Source organism: Haliotis rufescens, unplaced genomic scaffold (genome assembly GCF_023055435.1).
Source record: "Haliotis rufescens isolate VD_foot unplaced genomic scaffold, xgHalRufe1.0.p SCAF_9, whole genome shotgun sequence".
Classification (NCBI taxonomy): domain Eukaryota; kingdom Metazoa; phylum Mollusca; class Gastropoda; order Lepetellida; family Haliotidae; genus Haliotis; species Haliotis rufescens.
Window position 1 is genome coordinate 18,118,394 of NW_025964383.1, and position 24,668 is coordinate 18,143,061.

General features: G+C 44.2%; 1 protein-coding gene across 3 annotated transcripts in view; it reads left to right on the forward strand.

Annotated features, from left to right (window-relative positions):
- The window catches only part of LOC124145953, a 68,530-nt gene extending 45,134 nt beyond the window's left edge, over nucleotides 1–23,396 (forward strand). For 2 of the 3 annotated variants that reach the window (XM_046515941.2, XM_048390790.1), the window contains 6 exons: nucleotides 4,332–4,591; nucleotides 4,844–6,069; nucleotides 12,624–12,698; nucleotides 14,677–14,769; nucleotides 19,879–19,994; nucleotides 21,746–23,396. In XM_046515941.2, the coding sequence (XP_046371897.2) occupies nucleotides 4,347–4,591; nucleotides 4,844–6,069; nucleotides 12,624–12,698; nucleotides 14,677–14,769; nucleotides 19,879–19,994; nucleotides 21,746–21,943 (1,953 nt within the window). In that variant the 5' untranslated portion in view covers nucleotides 4,332–4,346 and the 3' untranslated portion in view covers nucleotides 21,944–23,396. The remainder of the gene's footprint in view (nucleotides 1–4,331; nucleotides 4,592–4,843; nucleotides 6,070–12,623; nucleotides 12,699–14,676; nucleotides 14,770–19,878; nucleotides 19,995–21,745) is intronic. The other variant, XM_046515942.2, reaches the window with a different exon arrangement.
- The last annotated feature ends 1,272 nt before the right edge of the window (nucleotides 23,397–24,668 follow it).

The following is a 24,668-nucleotide window of genomic DNA, read 5'->3' on the forward strand; positions in this document are numbered from 1 at the left end:
ATGAGTGTTTCTTAGGTCTGCAGGGCTTAGGCAATCGTCTCCAGTCGGTCTTCTTCACGGGTTGAAAGGCGTGCAGTACATTGGACGACAGCACATCACCAATACCTTGTTTCATTATGTACGCTTTTGCAACGAAATCTATACCCGCCATAGAACTAGCTGTCCGCCTCTCGCACTCTCAGTGCTACAGTCACAACGAACTCAAAGTGACTACCTACTTTAGTTCATTATAACCGTTATTCGTTATAAACATCTATACAGCATATATACAGCAAATGTTCGTTTTATCAGTCAGTTCGTTATAAGCGTGTTCGTTATAAACGTAGTTTACTGTATTTTGGATATTCACCTAGTAGAGAATCATGGGGTGTGAGTTTTGTACTGTTAGTAATTGTTCTATATATTCAGCCAGCAAGAGTTCTTGAAAGGTTAGGTGTGGTATGTAATGCGATTATTGCACAGGATGAGGAATTGGTTCACATGTAGTCTTTGCATGAAAGAATATTTAGGTTTTGTTACTGCAAGTAAACTCGCGTTTTATGAACAGTCTAAATTTAAATAAATGGTTGGAATTTAACATCCCCCACACAGAGGTTGGTTGGTTTGTTGTTTAACGCCGCACTCAGCAATATTCCAGCTATATGACGGCGGTCTGTAAATAATCGAGTCTGGACCAGACAATCCAGTGATTGACATCACGAGCATCGATCCACGCAATTGGGATACGATGACATGCATCAACCAAGTCAGCGAGCCTGACAACCCGATCCCGTTAGTCGCCTCTTACGACACGCATAGTCACCTTTTACGGCAAGCATGGGTTGCTGTAGACCTATTCTACCCCGGAATCTTCACGGGTCCCAACACAGAGGGATTTCGAAGAATGTGCAGTCTAGTGTCGTGCAAGATGAGTTCTATTTAGTGCTGTTTTGTCATGCGTCAACTATGTTTATACTTTCCTTTTGAATATGACTGTTACCTTTTCCTGTGCTTAATATGATTCATGTACGTGCTTGATGTATTCACAACAATCATGTAATTAGATGGAATTTGGGGGGCTGGTTCATAGACAACCGACCATCAACGTGGCTTAGTGGACAGAGCGTCTGATCGGAGAGCGGAAGGTCAGTGACTTGATCCCCGGTCACGCCATACCAAAAGACGGTATGTGTCGTTACCATGCCTGGCGCACGGCATTGAGGGGCTAAAACAAGGACTGGGCCCACTTGCACAAAGCGATCTTAGCGCTAAGATGATCGTAACTCCCATACTTTAACATAGGCCTACAATAGTCTTAGCGCTAAGATCGCTTTGTGCAAGTGGACCCTGGTCGTCTAAGAGTCTATGTACTGTGTCTGAGTTGGGTATTCATGTTAAAATCTGGCAAGGTATCTCAGTGGGCAAGCACTAACCCCCCCCCCCCCCCCCCCCCCTCTCTCTCTCTCTCTCTCTCTCACACACACACACACACTAACACTAACACTAACACTTACACACACACGCACTAACACACACACACACACGTGTGCATGCACGTCGCTATATAAGTGCAATAATATTGAATGCGACGTTAAACCCCATGTCACCTCGTCACCTCATCTACAACCAAATTACCTGTATTTTTAGTAACACGATATAATTATTTGGCTACTGTTTATTTGGTCTCCTGTGATATTCCCAAATGAATGTCCTCATCATTGGTTCATTATTTGGGAGACCGTGCGAGAATATTTCTGATGAGGAATTGTCTCTTGAAGCAGTACCTATCGAAACTGATTTGTCGGCGGGATATTACACTGTACGACCCAAGGAATATACGACGGCTGTCTATACGGGATGTTCAGGCATCAATGCGTAGGGACTATGCAAGAGGGTGGAGGGGGTGGGGGATGGATGTGGAGATGTGGAGGGTGGGGGGTGGATGGTAGGAGGTGGGTGTACAGGGGGGACAAATGGATGTTTGTGTGTGTGTGTGTGTTGGTGGGGGGTGGGGGTAGCACAAACCAGGTCACTATTACAAGAACTCATGATAGGGTGACTGACACAGGTAAATACTCAAAGTCCACCCTACGCATGGCATTTGTTCCATGTTGTGAAGTATCAAGCCTATTTCTTCCTGTGTAAAAATTGAGAAATATATGATGTGGTTCGGGTCCATGTCCAGGTCCAGGACCAGATAAATGGTTCAGGTCCGACAATGAATGTCAAACAACCACGACAAACTCTCCTCCATCATCTGAACGTAGACATAACATTTTACTTTACATCACAGCATATTTCTTCACAGTCCACTTACACATTTTAGAATGTAGAGAAAGATTATATTACGTCCTAATGCACACAGGCACTTACCACAACGTATGACTTCTGTCAACGGTATCAGTGACAGTGGATGTGGAAAAGACTGGTGGTACTATATGCATCTAGATATTGACATATATAAATGCGACATGTTTGGCATGGTCTTCACACGTGTCTTCATGTTTCAGGATATTTGGCAGGGGCTTCACACGCGGGTTTCACGTTTAGGGATGTTTGGCAGGGGCTTCACACGTGGTTTCACGTTTAGGGATGTTTGGCAGAGGCTTCACACGTGGTTTCACGTTTAGGGATGTTTGGCAGTGACTTCACACGTGGTTTCACGTTTAGGGATGTTTGGCAGGGGCTTCACACGTGGTTTCACGTTTAGGGATGTTTGGCAGGGGCTTCACACGTGGTTTCATGTTTAGGGATGTTTGGCAGTGGCTTCACACGTGGTTTCACGTTTAGGGTTGTTTGGCAGGGACTTCACACGTGTCTCAAGTTTCAGGATATTTGGCAGGGGCTTCACACGCGTGATTTCACGTTTAGGGATGTTTGGCAGGGACTTCACACGTGGTTTCACGTTTAGGGATGTTTGGCAGTGGCTTCACACGTGGTTTCACGTTTAGGGATGTTTGGCAGGGGCTTCACACGCGGGTTTCACGTTTAGGGATGTTTGGCATGGAGTTCACACGTGTCTTCAAGTTTCAGGATATTTGGCAGGGGCTTCACAGGTTTCTTCATATTTCAGGATGTTTGGCATGGACTTCACACGTGGCTTCATATTTCAGGATGTTTAGCAGGGGCTTCACACCTTTCTTCATATTTCAGGATGTTTAGCATGGACTTCACACGTGGCTTCATGTTTCAGGATGTTTAGCAGGGGCTTCACAGGTTTCTTAATATTTCAGGATGTTTAGCATGGACTTCACACGTGTCTTCATGTTTCAGGATGTTTAGCATGGACTTCACACCTTTCTTCATATTTCAGGATGTTTAGCATGGACTTCACACGTGGCTTCATATTTCAGGATGTTTGGCAGGGGCTTCACACGTGGTTTCACGTTTAGGGATGTTTGGCAGTGGCTTCACACGTGGTTTCACGTTTAGGGATGTTTGGCAGGGGCTTCACACGCGGGTTTCACGTTTAGGGATGTTTGGCATGGAGTTCACACGTGTCTTCAAGTTTCAGGATATTTGGCAGGGGCTTCACAGGTTTCTTCATATTTCAGGATGTTTGGCATGGACTTCACACGTGGCTTCATATTTCAGGATGTTTAGCAGGGGCTTCACACCTTTCTTCATATTTCAGGATGTTTAGCATGGACTTCACACGTGGCTTCATGTTTCAGGATGTTTAGCAGGGGCTTCACAGGTTTCTTAATATTTCAGGATGTTTAGCATGGACTTCACACGTGTCTTCATGTTTCAGGATGTTTAGCATGGACTTCACACCTTTCTTCATATTTCAGGATGTTTAGCATGGACTTCACACGTGGCTTCATATTTCAGGATGTTTGGCAGGGGCTTCACAGGTTTCTTCATATTTCAGGATGTTTAGCATGGACTTCACACGTGTCTTCATGTTTCAGGATGTTTGGCAGGGGCTTCACAGGTTTCTTCATATTTCAGGATGTTTAGCATGGACTTCACACGTGGCTTCATATTTCAGGATGTTTAGCATGAACTTCACACGTGGCTTCATGTTTCAGGATGTTTAGCAGGGGCTTCACACCTTTCTTCATATTTCAGGATGTTAAGCATGAACTTCACACGTGGCTTCATGTTTCAGGATGTTTAGCAGGGGCTTCACAGGTTTCTTCATATTTCAGGATGTTTAGCATGAACTTCACACGTGGCTTCATGTTTCAGGATGTTTGGCAGGGGCTTCACAGGTTTCTTCATATTTCAGGATGTTTAGCATGGACTTCACACCTTTCTTCATATTTCAGGATGTTTGGCATGGACTTCACACGTGTCTTATGTTTCAGGATGTTTAGCATGGACTTCACACGTGTCTTATGTTTCAGGATGTTGTAGCAGTGATGCAGTCCCACAGTTCCATGGTCGTGGTTCTCTGGCTGGCGGTACTGTGCTGTGACGTCAGTGGCTTCTCCATCAGGCGTCGCGAGTCGCCCAGCACGGATCTCTCCGAGGCCTTCCGAGTTTTGGAGCGTCAGCGGCGGCGGATCCGAGAGGAGGACTATCTGGCTGCCTCACGGCTGCCCGAGCCCCGAGTACAGCTCTCACCCTCAGATCTTGAAGACTGGGGTCAGGGGGTACCTAGCAGGTAAATTGAGTATTACGAGTGAGTGAATGATTGTTGTTTTACACCGCAGACAGTTATATCCCAGCCATATCACAGCGGCATGTATATAATCCAGACTGGAGCAGGCTAATCAGTGCCTGTTATCATAGCAACCATCTACGCCTTTTGGGAACGATGTCATGAAAACAGCTAGTACTAATTTTCTGCCTCACTTGTTTGCTTTCACGACTATTGAACACGCAGCTGGTTCAACTCTTGTACTTTCTTTTTCAGGGAGGAGGAGGAGGAGTGGTTGCAAAATGCTTATGGTTTGTCGCCTTATGATGAGGGTTCATATGCAGTTCCCGAGCTTGTAGATGAATCAAGTGAGTCAAATGAAGACCGTGTACCCGAGACAGTGGAAACATCAAAAGAAGAATTACAAAGCATATTTGGAGACTCAGAGAATGGTGTAAAAAGCCAGGATGCTGTTGAAGAACATTCAGAGGATGAAGTACAAGATACCGGAAAAGAGGTTACAGAAAAAAATGAAACTGAAGAAACTGGAAACGAATTAGAAAATCTTACTGAAGACGAATTCAAAGCGTTAATGAGCGCGGTAGAAAAAATACAGAAAAGAGCTTTAAGTAAAAAAGACACCCAAAATAGTGCTATTAAAGTCCCGACAACGGACCCAGTGCCTGTTAGTAAAGAGGAGTTGAGTGAAGTGTTTGATGACTCAGAGGATGGCACTGAACCTGACTCGGAGGCTGTTGTAGATGAAGTTGCAGATGTTGCCATCGGGGGACCGGCCCCTCCCAGGGGAGAAGAGCTTCAGGAAGTCAACGACCAAGTAGCGAACGAAGATCGTTTGGGCGAAAAGGATCCGTTATCGTCCATAGAGAATTATTGGTTGCTAAAGGATTACTTTAACGGTGATGAGAAACGAAAGAAGAGGTTTACGAAACGGGCACCTGTTGCCCAACCCCCAAACTCAGTGCCTCTGGAGGAAACCTACATGCAAGAGATCCAAACGCTCCGAGATGAGATCCAGCAGCTGAAGATGGTTTCAGAACTTGAGGATCTGGAAAACGATGCTCTGACCCAGACGTTGAATGAAGCCACGCTGTCTCAGATGGAAGGCACGGTGTCAGAAAAGGAGTTCGGCTCTCTGGAGCAGGCCATTAAACTTGAGGAAGCTCTGCAGGATCTTAAGAACGGCAAGGTTGATCCTCTCATCGTGGAACTGATCGCTGCCAATGCTCTTGGTGGCGGTGGCGGGATGAAACGCGGAGAGCCGGTTTGGAAGAAGGAGAAGAGGATGGATGAAGCGGATCTGGAACAGAGCTATCCAATGTTTCCCAGTGACAAGCGAGCGGCCAAGAGGATGTTGATGCTGCCTAGCAACAAGAGGTCCCCCAAGCGGGTGCAGGAGGAGGAAGTGAATCACTGGTATGACCGACCCCTCAGAGAGGACGCGGAGCGGGAGGAGGAACAGAAGTACCTTGATGCCCAGGATGGTGAGTGACATACACTTGATTGGTTAACCCGAACCCTGATATACCGAGTACCGCAGACATTCGCTTTTGTCTGTATCACTCGCAACACTGCGGCACACCCATGTCCAGCAGCACACCCATTCACTCACCATCGGCTTCACCAAGTACCACACCCACACCTTGACTCACAACAAACACCCACCACATCCACCCACACCACACCCACACTCACACCCACACCACACCACACCCACAAAACACCACACCCACACCCACACCCACACCCACACCCACACCACACCACACCCACAAAACACCACATCCACACCGACACCCACAACAAACCACATCTACAAAACACCACACCCACACCACACCACACCCACACTCACACCCACACCACACCACACCCACAAAACACCACACCCACACTCACACCCAAACCACACCCACAAAACACCACACCCACACTCACACCCCACCACACCCACACTCACACCCACACTAACACCCACACCACACCACACCCACAAAACACCACACCCACATCGCACCCACAAAAGACCATACCCACTTACACCCCACCCACATTACACCAACACCACAACAAACACCCACCATACCCACACCCATTAAGCACCACACCACACCCACACCCATACTCACACCCACACCACACCACACCACACCCACACCCACGCCCACACCCACACCACACCACACCCACACCACACCACACCACACCACACCACACCACACCCACAAAACACCACACCACACCACACCACACCACACCACACTCACACCTACACCACACCACACCACACCACACCACACCACACCCACACCCACACCACACCACACCCACACCACACCACACCACACCCACACCACACCACACCACACCACACCACACCAAACCCACACCCACACCACACCCACACCTTCACTCACAACAAACACCCACCATACCCACACCCACACTCACACCCACACCACACCACACCACACCCACACCACACCACACCACACCCACACCTTCACTAACAACAAACACCCACAAAACACCACACCCACACTCACACCAAGCCCCACACCACACCCACACCCACACCCACACCACACCCACACCCACACCCACACCCAAACCACACCACACCACACCACACCACACCCATACCACACCACACCCACACCCACACTCACACCCACACCACACCACACCACACCACACCACCCCACACCCACACCCACACCCACACCCACACCCACACCCACACCACATCACACCACACCACACCCACACCCACACCACACCACACCCACACCTTCACTAACAACAAACACCCACAAAACACCACACCCACACTCACACCAAGCACCACACCACACCCACACCCACACCCACACCCACACCACACCCACACCACACCCACACCCACACCCACACCACACCCACACCCACACCCACACCACACCACACCACACCACACCACACCACACCCACACCCACACCCACACCACACCACACCACACCTAACCCACACTCACACCCCCACCTCACCCACACCCACACCCACACCCACACCACACCACACCACACCCACACCTTCACTCACAACAAACACCCACAAACACAACACCCACACCACACCACACCACACCCACACCCACACCCACACCACACCCACACCTTCACTCACAACAAACACCCACAAAACACCACACCCACACTCACACCAAGCACCACACCACACCCACAAAACACCACACCCACATTACACCAACACCAACACCACAACACACCACCACCAAATCGTACTCACACCCACACACACCCACACACACACACACCCACACACACACACACACACACCCACACACACACCCACACCCGCACACCCACACCCACATCCAAGCCCACACCCAAGCCCACAACAACACCCCCACCCCCACACACACCCACACCCGCACCCACACACCCACACCCCCACACCCACACCCACACCCACACCCACACCCACACCCACTCCCACACCCACACCCACACCCACACCAACGCCCACGCCCACACCCACACTTCACACCACACCCACCAGTTCTAAATATATGCATGGAAGACAAAACAGCTATGTAAACAATATCCCTACAAGAAAATGGCATAATGCTTACACAACAACCCGTGATCCAGATGAAATGCTGTGATATGCTTGCTGGGTTTTCTTTGCATTAAACCTTTTAAGGGTTCTATGCGTTATAGATGTGTTGTGGTGACATCATCAGCACGAAACGGGTGATAATAACGTGTGCGGTTATCTAAGTACTCTGGCAGTGCATGCATCGCGTATAGATTTAACATAAAGCCCTTCGGGAGCTATTATTATGCTCACACGTATTGCCTCTTTTGTTTGTCATTTAGCCCACAGCGTGTTCAGTGTTGACAAGGCACTTACCCGGGAAACTAAAACAAAAGGTGCATTATTCCCCATAACTCTCGCCTTTCATGTAACGGAATACCTGACATGGATCAACATCACCAACTCGCTTTCATTCATCACATTGCGCTGGGGAGAAGTGGCCCTTTGTGTCAAATAAGTGTCGAATAAAATCGCCCACAGCATGCTCATCGTTTAGAGTAGGAGTGATGCATTTTGCAGCAGAGTCCCCACGAGCTTGACTGCCGAGATATCGTCCCATATGTAAATTGTGAATGATAATGAGCGCCGAATGCTGCACTTGAGTAGACTCGCTTCACCAGACGTGTCCACAATTAGTATGGATAAACAGGGCCTTGGGGACAATTTGTGAGACGTATTTGGTCACTAATGAGGATTGTTCCGAGGCCCGATTTCGCTTCCCAGATTATCGACAGCCTTAGGTGAGAGTTATTTGGGCATCAGTGTACTTCTAGAAGCCTGGCAGTGGAATAGTTCCACGGTTTACAATGGATTGTTCTACTAATGGGCAGATATAGCCTAGCAGGCAGTTGCAATAGCGCAACTGGTTAGACGTAAAATTTACATACGTCATGAATCTGTTTTTGATACATTTACGTTCAATCAAGTTAATAGGAGTTCATGTAGAACCCGCGTATGTGCGGGTTCATAGTGAGTGAGCGAGCGAGCGAGCAGGCATATTGCGGGTTTATAGGGAATGAGCGAGCAGGCGTATGTGCGGGCTTATAGTGAGTGAGTGAGCGAGCGAGCAGGCGTATGTGCGGGCTTATAGTGAGTGAGAGAGTGAGCGAGCGAGCGAGCAGGCGTATGTGCGGGCTTATAGTGAGTGAGTGAGCGAGCAGGCATATGTGCGGGTTTATAGAGAGAGAGCGAGCGAGCAGGCGTATATGTGGGTTTATAGTGAGAGAGTGAGTGAGCGAGCGAGTAGGCTTATGTGCGGGTTTATAGTGAGTGAGCGAGCGAGTAGGCTTATGTGCGGGTTTATAGTGAGTGAGCGAGCGAGCGAGCGAGTGTAGTTTTAAGACGCGTTAACAGTCCAGCAATATAACGACGGGGGACACCATAAATTAGCTTCAGACATTGTAATTATATAGGGAATCCAACCCGAACCATCGGTCTAACGAGCAAACGCTTTAACCACGAGGCTAAACCAACTATTCCTGTTATTATGCAGGGGTGTCCAATAGCAACAGAAACAAAAGTCCGTCAACAAAACCTAATATATTTCTAAAGCTACTGTATTAAGTCATAATCTCATGAGGGGCGGTGGGGTAGCCGAGTGGTTTAAGCGTCGGCTCGTCACGCCGAAGTCCCGGGTTCGATTCCCCACCTGGGTACAATGTGTGAAGCCCATTTCTGGCGTACCCCGCCGGGATATTGCTGGAATATTGCTAAAAGCGGCTTAAAACCATACTCACTCATTCACTCACTCATAATCTGATAATAAACAGCCGGGAAGAATGTGTTGACGGTGTCTGAAACTGAAACAAGAAAGTAATGATCAGTCGATGGTGATGTTTTTTATACGGGCATCATTGTGTTTTAGACCTCACGTTTGCAGTGTTTCGACGACTGTTTTCAGCCTAGTAACGTTTGGAGTGAGTGCGTATGATGTTACGCCGCTTTTAGCAATATTCCAGCAATATCACGGCGGGGGACACCAGAAATCGGCTTCACACATTGTTCCCATGTCGGGAATCGAACCCGGGTCTTCGACGTGACGAGCGAACGCTTTAACCACTAGGCTACCCGACTGCCCCAGTAACGTTTGGAGAATGTTTGTCATTGTTTGGTCAAATCCAAACTTCAAGCATTACTTTCTTTTGCCCGTCAGTTCCACCATATCAATTCCGCCATACCAAAAAGCAATGGTTATGATCCCTGATGAGGGTTAGTTCTGAAATGGATATGATCTATTAATCACCCTGCCTGCAGATCAATAAACAGGATGTGTGTTGAACATGTACTATCGTATCAATAAAGGCACCATATCTATAACACTGTCGTACTCGTATGGTATTGGGCTGGCTAAGCTTAGTATTGAGCGCCGTGTAATGGGGCGCGATGGTTATCGTTGAGCGGTTACGTTAACCACGGAACACGATATTATCTCTTTACAAGACGAACTCTTGTATTACACCCGTTTTCTATATAATGTTAATCAATGCGGTCCCGAAGAGAACAGAGTTTTATATGGCATACCGTAAAGTCTTAATTCGAGGCCCGTTCTACAAAATGTTCTTTTGATTACGATTGTCAAAATACCTCAACTATCTGCGTTCTAGTCGAGGCCGTTTTTTTTATTGCAACCTGGAAACGTATTGATCCGACTATCGCATTTTCATTTTTTAGAATGAGTGAGTGAGTATGGTTTTACGCCGCTTTTAGCAATATTCCAGCAATATCACGGCGGGGGAGGGACACAAGAAATGGGCTTCACACATTGTACCCATGTCGGGAATCGAACCCGGGTCTTCGGCGTGACGGGCGAACGCTTTAACCACTAGCGTTAGTCGCAACTTACGATAGTCGCAACGTTAAGGTAGCTTGGCACGTTGCCGACATCTTCTCGAGGCAAGCGTGACCATTAGCCCATATCAAAGCCTAGTTTCTACCCCGGCCATTTTACTTGGCCCGACCCTGGCGCCACCTCGCGTAGGTCACGAGTTGTGCCCCTTGTAATGAAAACGCGTTATCCAATCAGATCGCTGTTCATATATTTGGCTAGCTCCACACAAATGGCGATTACCATAGGCGACGACTTCGTCGAACAGATAACGAAAACATTCGCGACTTTTTTCTTTTTCTTTTTTTTCTTTTTCTTTTTTTTTGGGGGGGGGGGGGGGGGGGGGGCAGGGAGATCATATTCTTGTAAACAAAGACAAGCAGCGGTAAACCTTTTTCATACGAAGGTGTACCAGTCATTGGTGTTGATTTTGTGAAACGTTCTCCGATTGGAATATCGGTATGTGGGCTTGATGTGGCAAGGAAAGTGGGTTTGATGTGGCAAGGGTGGCAACAAGACTTTGATAAAAAAAAGGCCAGTGGACGCTCTTGCCTCGGGAAGTTAATAGCACTAAAAATTTCGTAAATCCATAAATTGACATGGACCTTCGGTAGTCATCGAGCTAAGTACGTGTTGCGGAAAATTGACGTTGTTCAGGAAGAGAGTGAGTTGGGTTTAACGCCGCTTTGAACAGTATTACAATTATATAACGGCGTGTCAGCTAAACTAGGGAGGAAAGCCCGAAGTGATGCAGGTCTTAGACGTTTACCATTTTGGTGATACCCACGAGCACGGGTATTGTGCTGACAAACCTTGAAACATAATCGGGGCGAAACGATTCGAACCTACGATCATAGGTTTCTGGGGGCGGTCGGGTAGCCTAGTGGTTAAAGCGTTCGCTCGTCACGCCAAAGACCCGGGTTCGATTCCCGACATGGGTACAATGTGTGAAGCCCATTTCTGGTGTCCCCCGCCGTGATATTGCTGGAATATTGCTAAAAGCGGCGTAAAACCATACTCACTCACTTATAGGTTTCTGACTTTCCCAATGGACCCAACTCTATACAGCAAACTGCGGCGCATAAAGACGACTGGCCCACCCATGCTCCCTGTTCACGAAGAGATCTTAGCTTTACGACTATCGTGTGTCAATGCTTAAGTATGGGGAGTAGGACAGTTTTAGGCCTGAGATGCATCGGGGATCGAGGCGGGTGCGGTTTCCATAAAAGTCGGTCCAAAATATCATCAGTTTCTCAAATTCAGATCATATCAAAATTATCAAAGCTTTACGGAAAAAATCTCATTTTCAATCATTTTGTCTTAAAAAGAGCAGAAATGAACAAAGAGCACAGCTGAAAAATAGACGCACGCGCCTCTATAGCTGGAATTACGGAAAATGGTTGTAAAAGTTTAAGTACGGTGTCGTAGCACTGAAAGCAAACCGGTTTGGATTGAACGATAAACGCAATTACACAAAGGATTATTTCATTTTGGGTATTGACACAGCTGGATCAATGCAGTTTCTCTACAGAGGGGATGGAGACGGCAGACACGGGGTTATGGGACAAACATGATGGTATCAGATGTGCTAATGGCTGTTTGTTTGGTTGCAGCGATCGATGCCATGGTAGGACGGCTGGCAGAGTCAGAACAGAGCGACATCACCGACGATGACATTGAGAATCAAGGTTGGTCTTGATGGAGATACACGGGATAAAGTATTGAAATGATTAATTGATTATTAACGATAATGAATTTATTGCTTTTGGTCGGGGATGTGGGTTTATTGATTAACCGATGATTGAAAGGATGAAGTAGAGATTGTTGAATTTATTATGACGCAATAAAGTTGATGTGACTATTTGTAATAAGCTATTAACGTGTAAATGGTTGCGGGTAGATATACATAATGTATAAAACTACAGGTGATAAGTCCATGTTTTTAAATATATTTCCTGCGTGGGCTAAGCTATCACGTTACTGCTGAAATGACCAGAATGTAAAGGAATACCATTATGGTTAGAAAATTATTGAAGAAAAGTAATGCACCAATTTTTAATGAATACCAATTTGTTGAAACTTTGGATCCTCGCACGACAAGTGACGCAACTCAGTGGACTACGACGTCTGAGTCGTTGTTTACACACACACATGTCATTTGTTATGTCAATAGGGGCGGTCGGGTAGCCCAGTGGTTAAAGCGTTCGCTCGTCACGCCGAAGACCCGGGTTCGATTCCCGACATGGGCACAATGTGTGAAGCCCATTTCTGGTGTCCCCCGCCGTGATATTGCTGGAATATTGCTAAAAGCGGCGTAAAACCATACTCACTCACTGTTATGTCAATAACATGGTAAAGGTAGAGTAGCAGGGGAACACTCGTTGACATTAGAAACATGTTCAGTTCCAGCATATATGAGCTCAGAGATACAATAACAATCATTCGAGAAACGGCCTCACCTGGTTACATAAGTACATTGTTTCCTATTGTTCTGTCATAGACGCTGGACACCGTGGGGGTTCCAGGTGAGATTAGCATAGGTCCCCAGCAACCAATTTTGGCCGGAAGAGGCGACGAAATCGATTGGGTGGTCATACTCGGTGACTTGGTTGAATACACCGACGGCGTGCCTCTTTGCTCACGATATCAATCTGTCCGGTAGCCTAGTGGTTAAAGCGTTCGCTCGTCACGCCGAAGACCCGGGTTCGATTCCCGACATGGGTACAATGTGTGAAGCCCATTTCTGGTGCCCCCCGCCGTGATATTGGTGGAATATTGCTAAAATCGGCGTAAAAAACCATACTCACTCACTCACAATATCAATCACAATATCACTAACGGGATCGGGTGATCAAGTTCGCTGACTTGGTTGATGCATTTCATCGATCCCAATTGCGTCGATTGATGCTCATGATATTAAGCACTGGAGAGTCTGGTCCAGACTAGATTGTTTACAGGCCGCCATCATAAGCTGGAATATAGCTGAGTGCTACGTTAAATAACAAACAAACAAACACATATTATATTAACTTTTCGCATTACATAAATTAGTCCCCTGAAGTAGAAATGGAGAAACAATATTTTTATACATATACAATCTCACCCGAGTGGAAATAAGATTGTTTGTTTGCTTATTGTTTAACAACAAACAAACAAACAAAAACTCAATGAATTGTCTGGGCCAGACTGTATTATTTCCAGGCTGCCATCATATAGCTAGAATGTTGGTGGGTGCGGCGTCAAACAAGCAAAACATTAACGATGTGAGGTGAGGTGAAATTGGGTTTAACGTCGCGTCCAAGATTATTGCACTTATATAGCGACGTGCATGCACGTGTTTGTGTGTGTGTGTGTGGCTGCTTGTACTAGTCCGGACTGATGCCGATTTATAGTGCTAGCTCACTGAGATACCATGCCGCAGTTTAACATGAATACCCCACTCAGACACAGTATACTGACTCCGAGCCGACCAGTTCTTGTTTTAGCCCCTTAATGCCGAGCGCCAGACAGGGTAACAACAAGTACCATCTTTAAACGTCTTTTTGTATGACGCGGCCCGGGATCGAACCCTGGACCTTCCGCTCTCCGAGCGGACGCTCTACCACAAGACCACGGAGGCGGTTCATTAACGATGTGTCTAAATGTGACGGTATTGGTGTTGAACAGGTATATACAACAGGATGTCAGCGATGCCGGCTTACTTCAAGAACACGGACAAGAGAGTAGCAACCTACCAAGACAGCACTCCGCCCGAAGCAGGTACGAACACGTCGACTACCATATCTTGAGTGAGTGGGTGAGTTGGGTTTAACGCCGCTTTTAACAGTATTCCAGTTATATCAAGGCGTGCCAGCTTTATGTGGGAGGAAAGCCCGAAGTGATGCAGGTCTCAGACGTTTACCACTTCGGTGAAACCCACGAGCACGGGTATGGTGCTGACAAACCTAGAAACATAATCGGGGCGAACCGGGATTCGAACCCACAATCATATGTTTCTGGCGTGCCCAAGGGACGCAACTCTGCACAGCGAATCGCGGCGCCTTCGACGACTGGGCCACCCGTGCCCCCTCATATCTGGATATTTTCTGAACTAAAAAACTCCCAGAAATAATCATGAGCGCTAACCTTTTTGGTTCAGTATAATTACCTGCGCGTGGCAGCCAGTGATAAAACACGGGACTATAAGTCCTCAGATGCTGTCATTTCATGAAGGATATTCATGACCAATTCAATACCAAATTATGTTATTTATAAACCTAGTAGTATGGAATATCAGGCCACTGCCATTCGCTTTCTCCTGGAACCCCAGATGAATCCCCCCTCGCAAAGTTACCACACACACAACTTCCCATCATTTTTAATCATTAAAAAACCCTTACATTATGTTTTTTTTATATTGTCGGTTCAAATTATCTCATGTATTATTTTCCCTTCAAGGTGAACTGTTGGCATTTTGTGTTCTTAAGATATTTTAGACTAGAAGGAACGCTTTTAATCATTCAAACTAATACCTTCTGACACAAAACAAACTGTTCAATACGTCCATCGAGTTACTTCTAACATCTTGATTCTGTACGAGGTGGCAAGGACATCACTGTTATACCGTTAACAGCCTCTTTATGACGGAACTTCAAAGACGCTGCCATTGGGTGCAATTATTGATTATTGGTTGGAGTGTTTGTTCAAAGCCCTCATTCTGGAGGCATTGACTGGACCAGTGCGTCACGTTGAATACACCAGTGCGTCACGCCTGGAGTCATCTCATACAATGTATGGCCACAATCAACCGTGCACATAAATAGAAGACGGCCACTTTTATCGATTGAATCGACCACCTTGGTTAATTGAATAAACAAATAATAACAAATAATTACATTTTCGTTATGTTCATTGAAATTCCTGTATTCTGATTAGCTGAATTGGTCACGTGTTATTGCATTAATTTCCCAATGAATGTAAAAAATTAAGCCACGCCCACCGAGGCGCACTACTTTTATTACTTCGGAATGTCGGGGAATCCCAATATTACAGTCGAGGGAATTCCCTTTCTGCTCACGTGTATTGTCATGCACAGGGCATTTAGCGACTTCTATGCATATTCATTGTCCAAACAAACCTTTGAAACCGAAGGCCGAGAATGAATGAAATGTGCAGGCTCGCTCGCCTGTTTTTTTTTCTGCTCGCCCCGGTTCAACTTTCATGTCTTCGGGTTTCCTTTCTAACTAGCATTTTTCCAACTGTATTTTACCGTACTCAGGGAAGTAATGTTTGAATCTGGCGGTAACTGACCATGTAATTTGAAACATCCGCCTTCTCCCGGACATATTTCTTCCAGTTCGTTACAGTCTGACTGTTGCAGTTCTTTTCGCCTCTTGTCTTAACTGACAGGTCCAATGAACATTGTTTTAATCCTGCTCTCCGTTGATTGGCTACTGACAGTGTAGGCGTGTCAATTTATGTGCATAAATTAAACAATCACCTGATTCATGTCACGCCACAGTATGTATTCCTACACCTGGAATGTTTATCAATCTCGTCATTTTTGTCTGTTTTGATATATACAACTGTTTTTGGTTAAACTATTGTAGATAAAACATGTTTTATGCTGCCGAATTTAATTATAAGCATTGACTTTGTATTGTTTTCGTTTCATTGAGGTATGAATCGAAAAACCAATGTGCAAACTGTATGAATCCGTATTCTTACAAAAGTTCGCACAATGAACCGAAAAAAATACACAGTCAATCCTTAATTAAATCTTGACCAGGGGACAACAAAAATATAAACTGCCGGGGAAAACCTCTAGTTTTAAAGTATCAAGGAGTGAAAACCCGATAATAAAACTGTTGGGTCAAAGAAAGTATACACCCATGTTTGATGGTGGCGTGAAATGAAACATGCAGAAAATGGTTATCCGTTGGGGATGGATTTGATACGGGTATCATTGTTGTGTTTTGGAAGTTAGGTGCGCAGTGTGTCGGCGACTGATTTTAGCTCAGTTACGTTTTGATAATGTGTGTAATTCTTTTCAAGACCAGTAACATGGGGACCAGGCAGGCCTCGAAAAAGTGAATCTGGTCACTCAAACACCAACTTGTTTGTGCTAACATATAGTGTACAAAATAAAACAATCTAATCGTCCAGGATTATAGTTTTGGCACAGAGATAATCACTCGGCCTCACACATGATAGTAATCATTTTATAGCAATTATCCGTGATTCGGTAATCCAGACATTTGTTAATATATTTACATGAAAGGAAACGTCTGGATTTACGGGGTTACACTTGAACTTGAAAGGAACATCAGAAGAGCTGGTATCAATATTTATACTCGCTCTTCCATAGGAGATATCGCCATTTAATATATGCATAGTGTAAAAGACAGTGGGGTTTCTGAAGATTTGAAACGTAATATTTTCATTGCAGTGAACAGAACACGTGATATTTCACTGTAGTGAACATAACACTTTGGCGGAACTATTGTCTTACAAGAGTTACCTCCCAGCCAATTATCTCCCTTTATCATAGGTGTTTGGCCCGTACACTGTTTACTTTCAATTTACGTTAGTTCCACATTGAAATTGCAAAGTAATGACAAATGGTCATTTATGGAGTCAATATAGCTTCTTGTCGTGTGTTATTCTCTTGAAAATGTTTCGTTTTAAACTGTAATTTGTCATTTGTCGCAAAACGACATATTTGTTGACCAGCGTGTATTCCTTCGCCTCCAACAATGGTCTCGTAGATATCAAGAATATTTTTTGTTGATGTTGACTTTGTATATAATCATATCCAAAAGTATGCTAAAGACTAATTTTTGTGTGTCACTTTTGTTTATATTTTTTTCAACAAGGGTTGCGGAAACGTCCCTGAGTGTTACGTAGGGAGAATGTATGTTTCAAGGTTATACATTTGTAATGAAATAATTCAATTTTCAGTGGACAACTACACAAAAGTATATAACAAATAGGATATCTCATGTGGCGAGTGAAATATCTCTCATCGAGTGACAGGGTGAAAGGAGATATTTTCACGAGTGGCTATGCTCACTGAATATCCACTGTTTATTTAATGAACTTGCATCACAATGCTTTGGAAACCATTGTGACGTCATCGGCTTCCATGACGTCACAAACAAATGACATCACTAATTTCTCTGACACTGAAGCCTGTTAGCTCTACGTTTTTACACTGAGACAGGTAATTACTGATTACAAAACAGGAAAATTTTGCAAATAGTCATTGGACGATAAATAAAATCTCACCTTTGTGTCTTCCAAGTTTAGTTATATCAAGACTCGTTGATAACAGAAAAATATTCTCGGCAAGCCGAGGATATTTGAAACTTTTATTAAAATAGTCTTGATATATCTGATCTTGGAAGACACTCCGGTGAGACTCTACAGAGATGCATGTTTTTAAAATGGTGAGATAATTAAAATATACTGAACAATATAAGATTTATTTATGAAATTGTGTCTTCACTACAAAATAATATTACTCCAAAATTCACGATCCTTAACTTTCTGTTAAGTATATTTAGTAAGAAAGAAAACATATGCCATGTTCGTCAGAAATGTATTAATGTTAGACCGTCGATTCAACAAAAGTTGACTTACTACATTCAGAGTGATGTAAAAATTCTCAATCACAATAAATAATAACACAGGCAGTTGGAAATACGTATTCTGCAGAACCGTTAAACTGCGCATTAATATTGAAATGATAATATACATTAGTTCTATGTCAAACCAAAATAAAAACTGGCCCAGAGTCCAAAGTGAGTGAGTGAGTTGGGTTAACGCCGCTTTTAACAGTATTCCAGTTATATCGCGGCGTGTCAGCTTAATGGTGGGAGAAAAGCCCGAAGTGATGCAGGTCTCAGACGTTTTCCGCTTCGTTCAAACCCACGAGCACGGGTATGGTGCTGACAAACCTAGAAACATAATCGTGGATAACCGGGATTCGAACCCACAATCATAGGTTTCCTGGTGCGCCCAAGGGACGCAACTCTGTACAGTGAATCGTGGCGCCTTAGACTCCCCAGAGTCCAAAGATTACATGATGAAAATAATAAAACTGCCGCGGAAGCAATTTCCGTACCCTCCTGTAGCATAGCGAACTGTTATTCATCAAGAGCACAGTCCCACTGCGAGTTGTATTACCACAGCTGTAACTTATACAGACCACAATCAGCTCAATAAAGTAAATTATTGCTTTAGCGGAGTGGCATTGAAACCATTCGTGTTATAATTATCCAAAGTTCGATCCCATGGGAATATAACCAACACAAAAATTAAATTTACGGTTCTGATGGGTAAGAATCCTTATTAACGACGAATGGGGGGCAGAATTAGATACTTTGTTATTTTTCAAATATCCCCTTATGATTTGATGGGATTTTAAACAATTATAATAATTTGTTTCAGAAAAAGATTAGGCCTCAGGTTTTAAATTCCCCATTTCCCAAAAAACAAAATGCGGTTTGAAGTCGTAAGTGACAAAATACCTTAATAATAACTAAAGTGAGTGAGTATGGTTTTACGCCGCTTTAGCAATATCCCAGCAATATCACGGCGGGGGACACAGGAAGCGGGTTTCACACATTGTACCCATGTCGGAAATCGAACCCGTGTCTTCGGCGTGACGAGCGAATGCTTTAACCACAAGGCTATCCGACCGCCCCCTTTGAGCCTATAAGAATAGCCGTCCAATCCAACTATTGTCATGGGCTAGAGCAATGTTGTGTTACTTTAGTGATACTGAATGCGTGAGTATGGTTTTACGCCGCTTTAGCAATATTTCAGCAATAACTGAAGCCTCGGAACATTACATGGTGGTTCCGTAACCTATGTTTGACATTCCAGGTGTGTGTCCCTCTGAAGAGCTGCTGACTGACTGCAAGTTCGCCGACCTACAGGGTTTACCTATCGATGATGAGGCCAGAGAGCTGTGTAACAGACATGAGATGTGTTATACTTGTGTAAGTAGAATCCCGTTATCTTTTCGCAGTGCACCTGGCTCTCGTTCCACAACGCGATCATAGCGCTACGACTATCATAAGCCTTTGTTAAAGTATCACCTTAGGGCTAAGATCGCTTTGTGGAACGGGGCCCTGAACCGCAGAGCGGCAAGCCTCAGCGAGATGATTTCGACATCGAGAACGAGAAATTAACTTTTAAATTTTAATTTCAGTCTGGGGAGAAATGAGGGCTATACTCGTTATATGATTAAATATTTATTTGTAATTGAACCGTTCTATAAAAGTTCTTGTTCTGACATCGTGAATACTGCAGATGCTAGCGTCGTGATATTTAGTCGATTTGGTATCTTTATGTGCATATATTTGTGACTAGGACGGTATCTAGGTCGAAGAGTGAATGAGTGAGTGAGTATGGTTTTACGCCGCTTTTAGCAATATTCCAGCAATATCACGGCGGGGGACACCAGAAATGGGCTTCACACATTGTACGCATGTCGGGAATCGAACCCGGGTCTTCGGCGTGACGAGCGAACGCTTTAACTACTAGGCTACCCGACCGCCCCCCTAGGTCGAAGAATATACACCAGTCTATTGTGCGATTGCTTTACACTGATAGTATTAGTAGAAGTATTGGCAATATAAGTATTTGTAGTATTCTGAACCGCAAAAGAAACGACACTTCACGAAAATGAGCATGACAGTTTCCCATTAAAGTATCAATGCATTTATGGGAAGTATCTCGTTTTTGGCTTTAGTCTGTATCCAAATGTAATGTAACGGCAAAACGTGACGAATATGGATATAATGGGCGCCAAAACGCAGCTTAACAATTATAGAAGAAGTAGTAGCATCAGTAATAATAGTAGCAGTAGTACGAGTAGCAGCAACAGCAGTAGGAGTAGTAGCAGCAGCGGTAGTAGTAATGGTGGTAGTAGTAGTAGTAGAAGTAGTAGTAGCAGCAGTAGTAATAGTATAAGTAGTAGTAGTAGTAGTAGTAGTGGCAGTAGTAGCAGTAATAGTAGTAGTAGTAGTAGCAGCAGTAGTAGAAGTAATAGTAGAAGTAGTACCAATAGCACTAGAAGTGGTAGTAGTAGTAATAATAGTAGTAGTTGTAGTACTAGAAAAAGTTGCTGTATTAGTAATAGTAGAATGGTAGTAGTAGTAGTAGTAGTAGTAGCAGCAGTAGTAGAAGTAGTAGAAGTAGTACCAATAGCACTAGAAGTGGTAGTAGTAGTAATAATAGTAGTAGTTGTAGTACTAGAAAAAGTTGCTGTATTAGTAATAGTAGAATGGTAGTAGTAGTAGTAGTAGTAGTAGCAGCAGTAGTAGAAGTAGTACCAATAGCACTAGAAGTGGTAGTAGTAGTAATAATAGTAGTAGTTGTAGTACTAGAAAAAGTTGCTGTATTAGTAATAGTAGAATAGTAGTTGTAGTAGTAGTAGTAGTAGTAGTAGTAGTAGTAGTAGTAGTAGTAGTAGTAGTGACCCGCGAAGATCCGGGTTAGAATAGGTCTTCAGCAACCCATTCTTGTCGTAAGAGGCGACTAACGGATCGGGTGGTCAGGCTCGCTGACTTGGTTGATGCATGTCATCGTATCCCAAATGTGTGGTAGTTGTAGAGGTAGTAGAAGTAGAACGAAGACATCAAATTGTTGCAGCAATTGTTAGGTACAAGTATGTGAAGGAGAAAGAGCTGCAAAGTGGGAGATGTTTGGACTTGTATACTTATCATGCTTGATTATCTCCCCTTAGGGCGCTACTTCCCGTGTGAAGCAGGGCGAGTGCGACAGCCTCTACCGTGCCGATGCTGATGCGCTGTGTGATGATGATGGCGACTGTGTGATAGAAGCCGAACTCTTCCTCCGGGAACTCAAGCTGAAGCACCGTTACAGCACGTACTACGAGCCAGCCTGCGATAACTCCTGCACAGAGGAATATATTGGTCTCTAGAGGGCTCTGCAGAGTTAATTCCCCTGTCTCCCAGAGACGGGAGTGTTTACGACTGATTGACCGAAACAAACGTTTGTCCGACCAACCGGTGACGTGAAGCAATTTGCGGATAGCATTGGCTACGACTGATTGTTGAAAGGATTGTATAGCAGGACAGGCTTGAGAAGGCGATGAAGGAATAAGAATTTAACCCATGAGATTGGACTTCCCACCGTGTGGAAACAATAGACGGAGTGATATTCACGTATTAGCCGTAGTTTTGTCAAACACGGATGGTTCAAAATCATTTACATCAAGACAACCAGAAACCACTCATTGGTGTATTCGTTTTAATCATTAGGTGTCTTTCTAAAGCAAAGTATAGACGGTACTGGTTTGCGTTCTGCTTGAGTTTGTTGGTAGACTGTTTGGTGCTAGATACTACGTTGGGTTAAGAGAGTACTTAAAGATATATTTATTTTAACAGAGATGATTTTGCAAGCTAAATGGTTTCATTATATTGTTAATAGACAATTCTCACCTTAGATGTCGTTCTGTGGTCTTGTTTATGTTGGTTTCAGATGTCGTTCGTGCTAAAATAATCATATTCACTTTAATTGTGCCAGGTGTGTCGTAACATGGAGTTTAATAAGTTACATAAGTGGTTGTTACATTGTCACCGTTACTCTGCGTTTAATTACCAAGAACATTATTTCCGAACGCTCGAGCTTATAGTAATGTTCACGTTGACAATCAACTGTTTTTCATATACATATCTGCTCTATGGTCAAGTATCAGTAAGATGCTGAGAGTGTTGTAACATTTGCAACGTAAAACTAATCGCGCCAAGAACTCCTTCAAGAAATTAATTCCAAGGTCAGTGACCGGTTACAAATTTAGTCCCAAACCGTCCGTGACATACGGATAACATACAAAAATGTATGTCGCAGTCATGTCGTATTTTAGATTTGAAGATCAGTCGCAAATCCTTTTTGAAATAGTTATTAGATGTTCTGATAAACTGATGTCATAACTTTATCATAGAAACTATGTTATATATTCATGTAATCACAGTCACAACTTGTTGATGGCAACCTTCAACCACTTTGGTTCTGAGATGTTTACAGACATGATATTTCATTATGTTTACAAACAGAAATATTTCTGTCATCTAAACCCACCGAGGAAACACAGCATACAGATGTTTCATTGAGAACCTCATCTTTCTAGCTATCCACAATATATTGTGATGAATGATTTCTACGGGAGTAATGTGCCCTCCAACGGACAGGTTGAACTGTCTTTGGTCATTAAGATACCGAAACATGTTCAATTGATGTACAACATGTAAAGACCTGTGAAGATCCGGCGTAGAATAAATCGCCAGCAACCCATACTTGCCGTAACAGGCGACTATGCTTGCCGTAAAAGGCGACTATACTTGTCGTAAGAGACGACTAACGGGATCGGGTAGTCAGACTCGCTGACTTGGTGCATGTCATCGTATCCCAGTTGCATGGGTCGATGCTTATGATGTCAATCACTGGACTGTCTGGTCCAGACTCGATTATTTACATATCCCCGTCATATAGCTAGACTATTACTGAGTGTGGGGTTAAAATAACAAACAAAATGTAAAGCTGTAAAAACCAGTCAAAACCAGATTTCTTCCGACACAGAAACAAGTATAATGCTGAAATTTGTAAGAAACGCGACAAAACCCTAATTAAAATTATCACCACTGGGGACATGGGGTTTATCATGTATTTGACACCTCTGTTCCAACGTATGACAAATTAACCGTCTAACCGTCGATTGTGCATATATAACATCCAATAACATGTTGATAGAAGCATACTTGTAAGTACCATTTTTTCTGTTTTCAAACTCCGGCGAATCGTCAGTCGACTGAGAAATTGAACAACCATCTCTCCACAGCTGACGAAACACTGGTTAGAACATATGATAAAAACAATGAGATAAATAAGACATAGAACACGCCCAAATATTTTTTACTTTACTGCATCAGTTATTTCAGGATTCTGTTTCAAATAAAACCCTCTGATCTGTACCACGTGATCGCACCATCGATAATAAACAATATAGGGCTGTATTCGTACACGTGTTTCCATGGTTACCATGCTAACGTTTTTTTTGCGAATATTTTTGTTATTTTAGAAAATTGTTATATTTATCTAGACAGGGTAGGGTTACTGTATCGCTTGTAACATTGTCTCAGTAAGCCTGCTTTTCTACTCGAGCACTCCTGATACTGTTTCATGTTGATTGTTGACCCTGTTATTTCTGCCAAGTTTGCTGTCTATCAATCAAAATCCATCTGTAAATTATTGTTGAAAATAAATGACTGTGATAAATGGCTTTGTGTTTGTGTACTTTACAGGATGTAATTCACGGAGTGAGTGAGCATAGTTTTACGCCGCGTTTAGCAATATTCCAGCAATATCACGGCGAGGGACACCAGAAATGGGCTTCACACATTGTACCCATGTCGGGAATCGAACCCGGGTCTTCGGCGTGACGAGCGAATGATTTAACCACTAGGCTACCCGACCGCCCCTCGGAACAAAAGAAGTTTTGTGTAGTGAATATGCCCAATAATATTCATCATTCACATTTCATGAATGAACTTTTCAGGTTCATGATCAGTGTATGTTTATTTAGCGTTGAATGTTTCGAAGACAATTAAAGTGCCATGCTACGCCGCTTTCAGGGTTGTTCCAGCAAC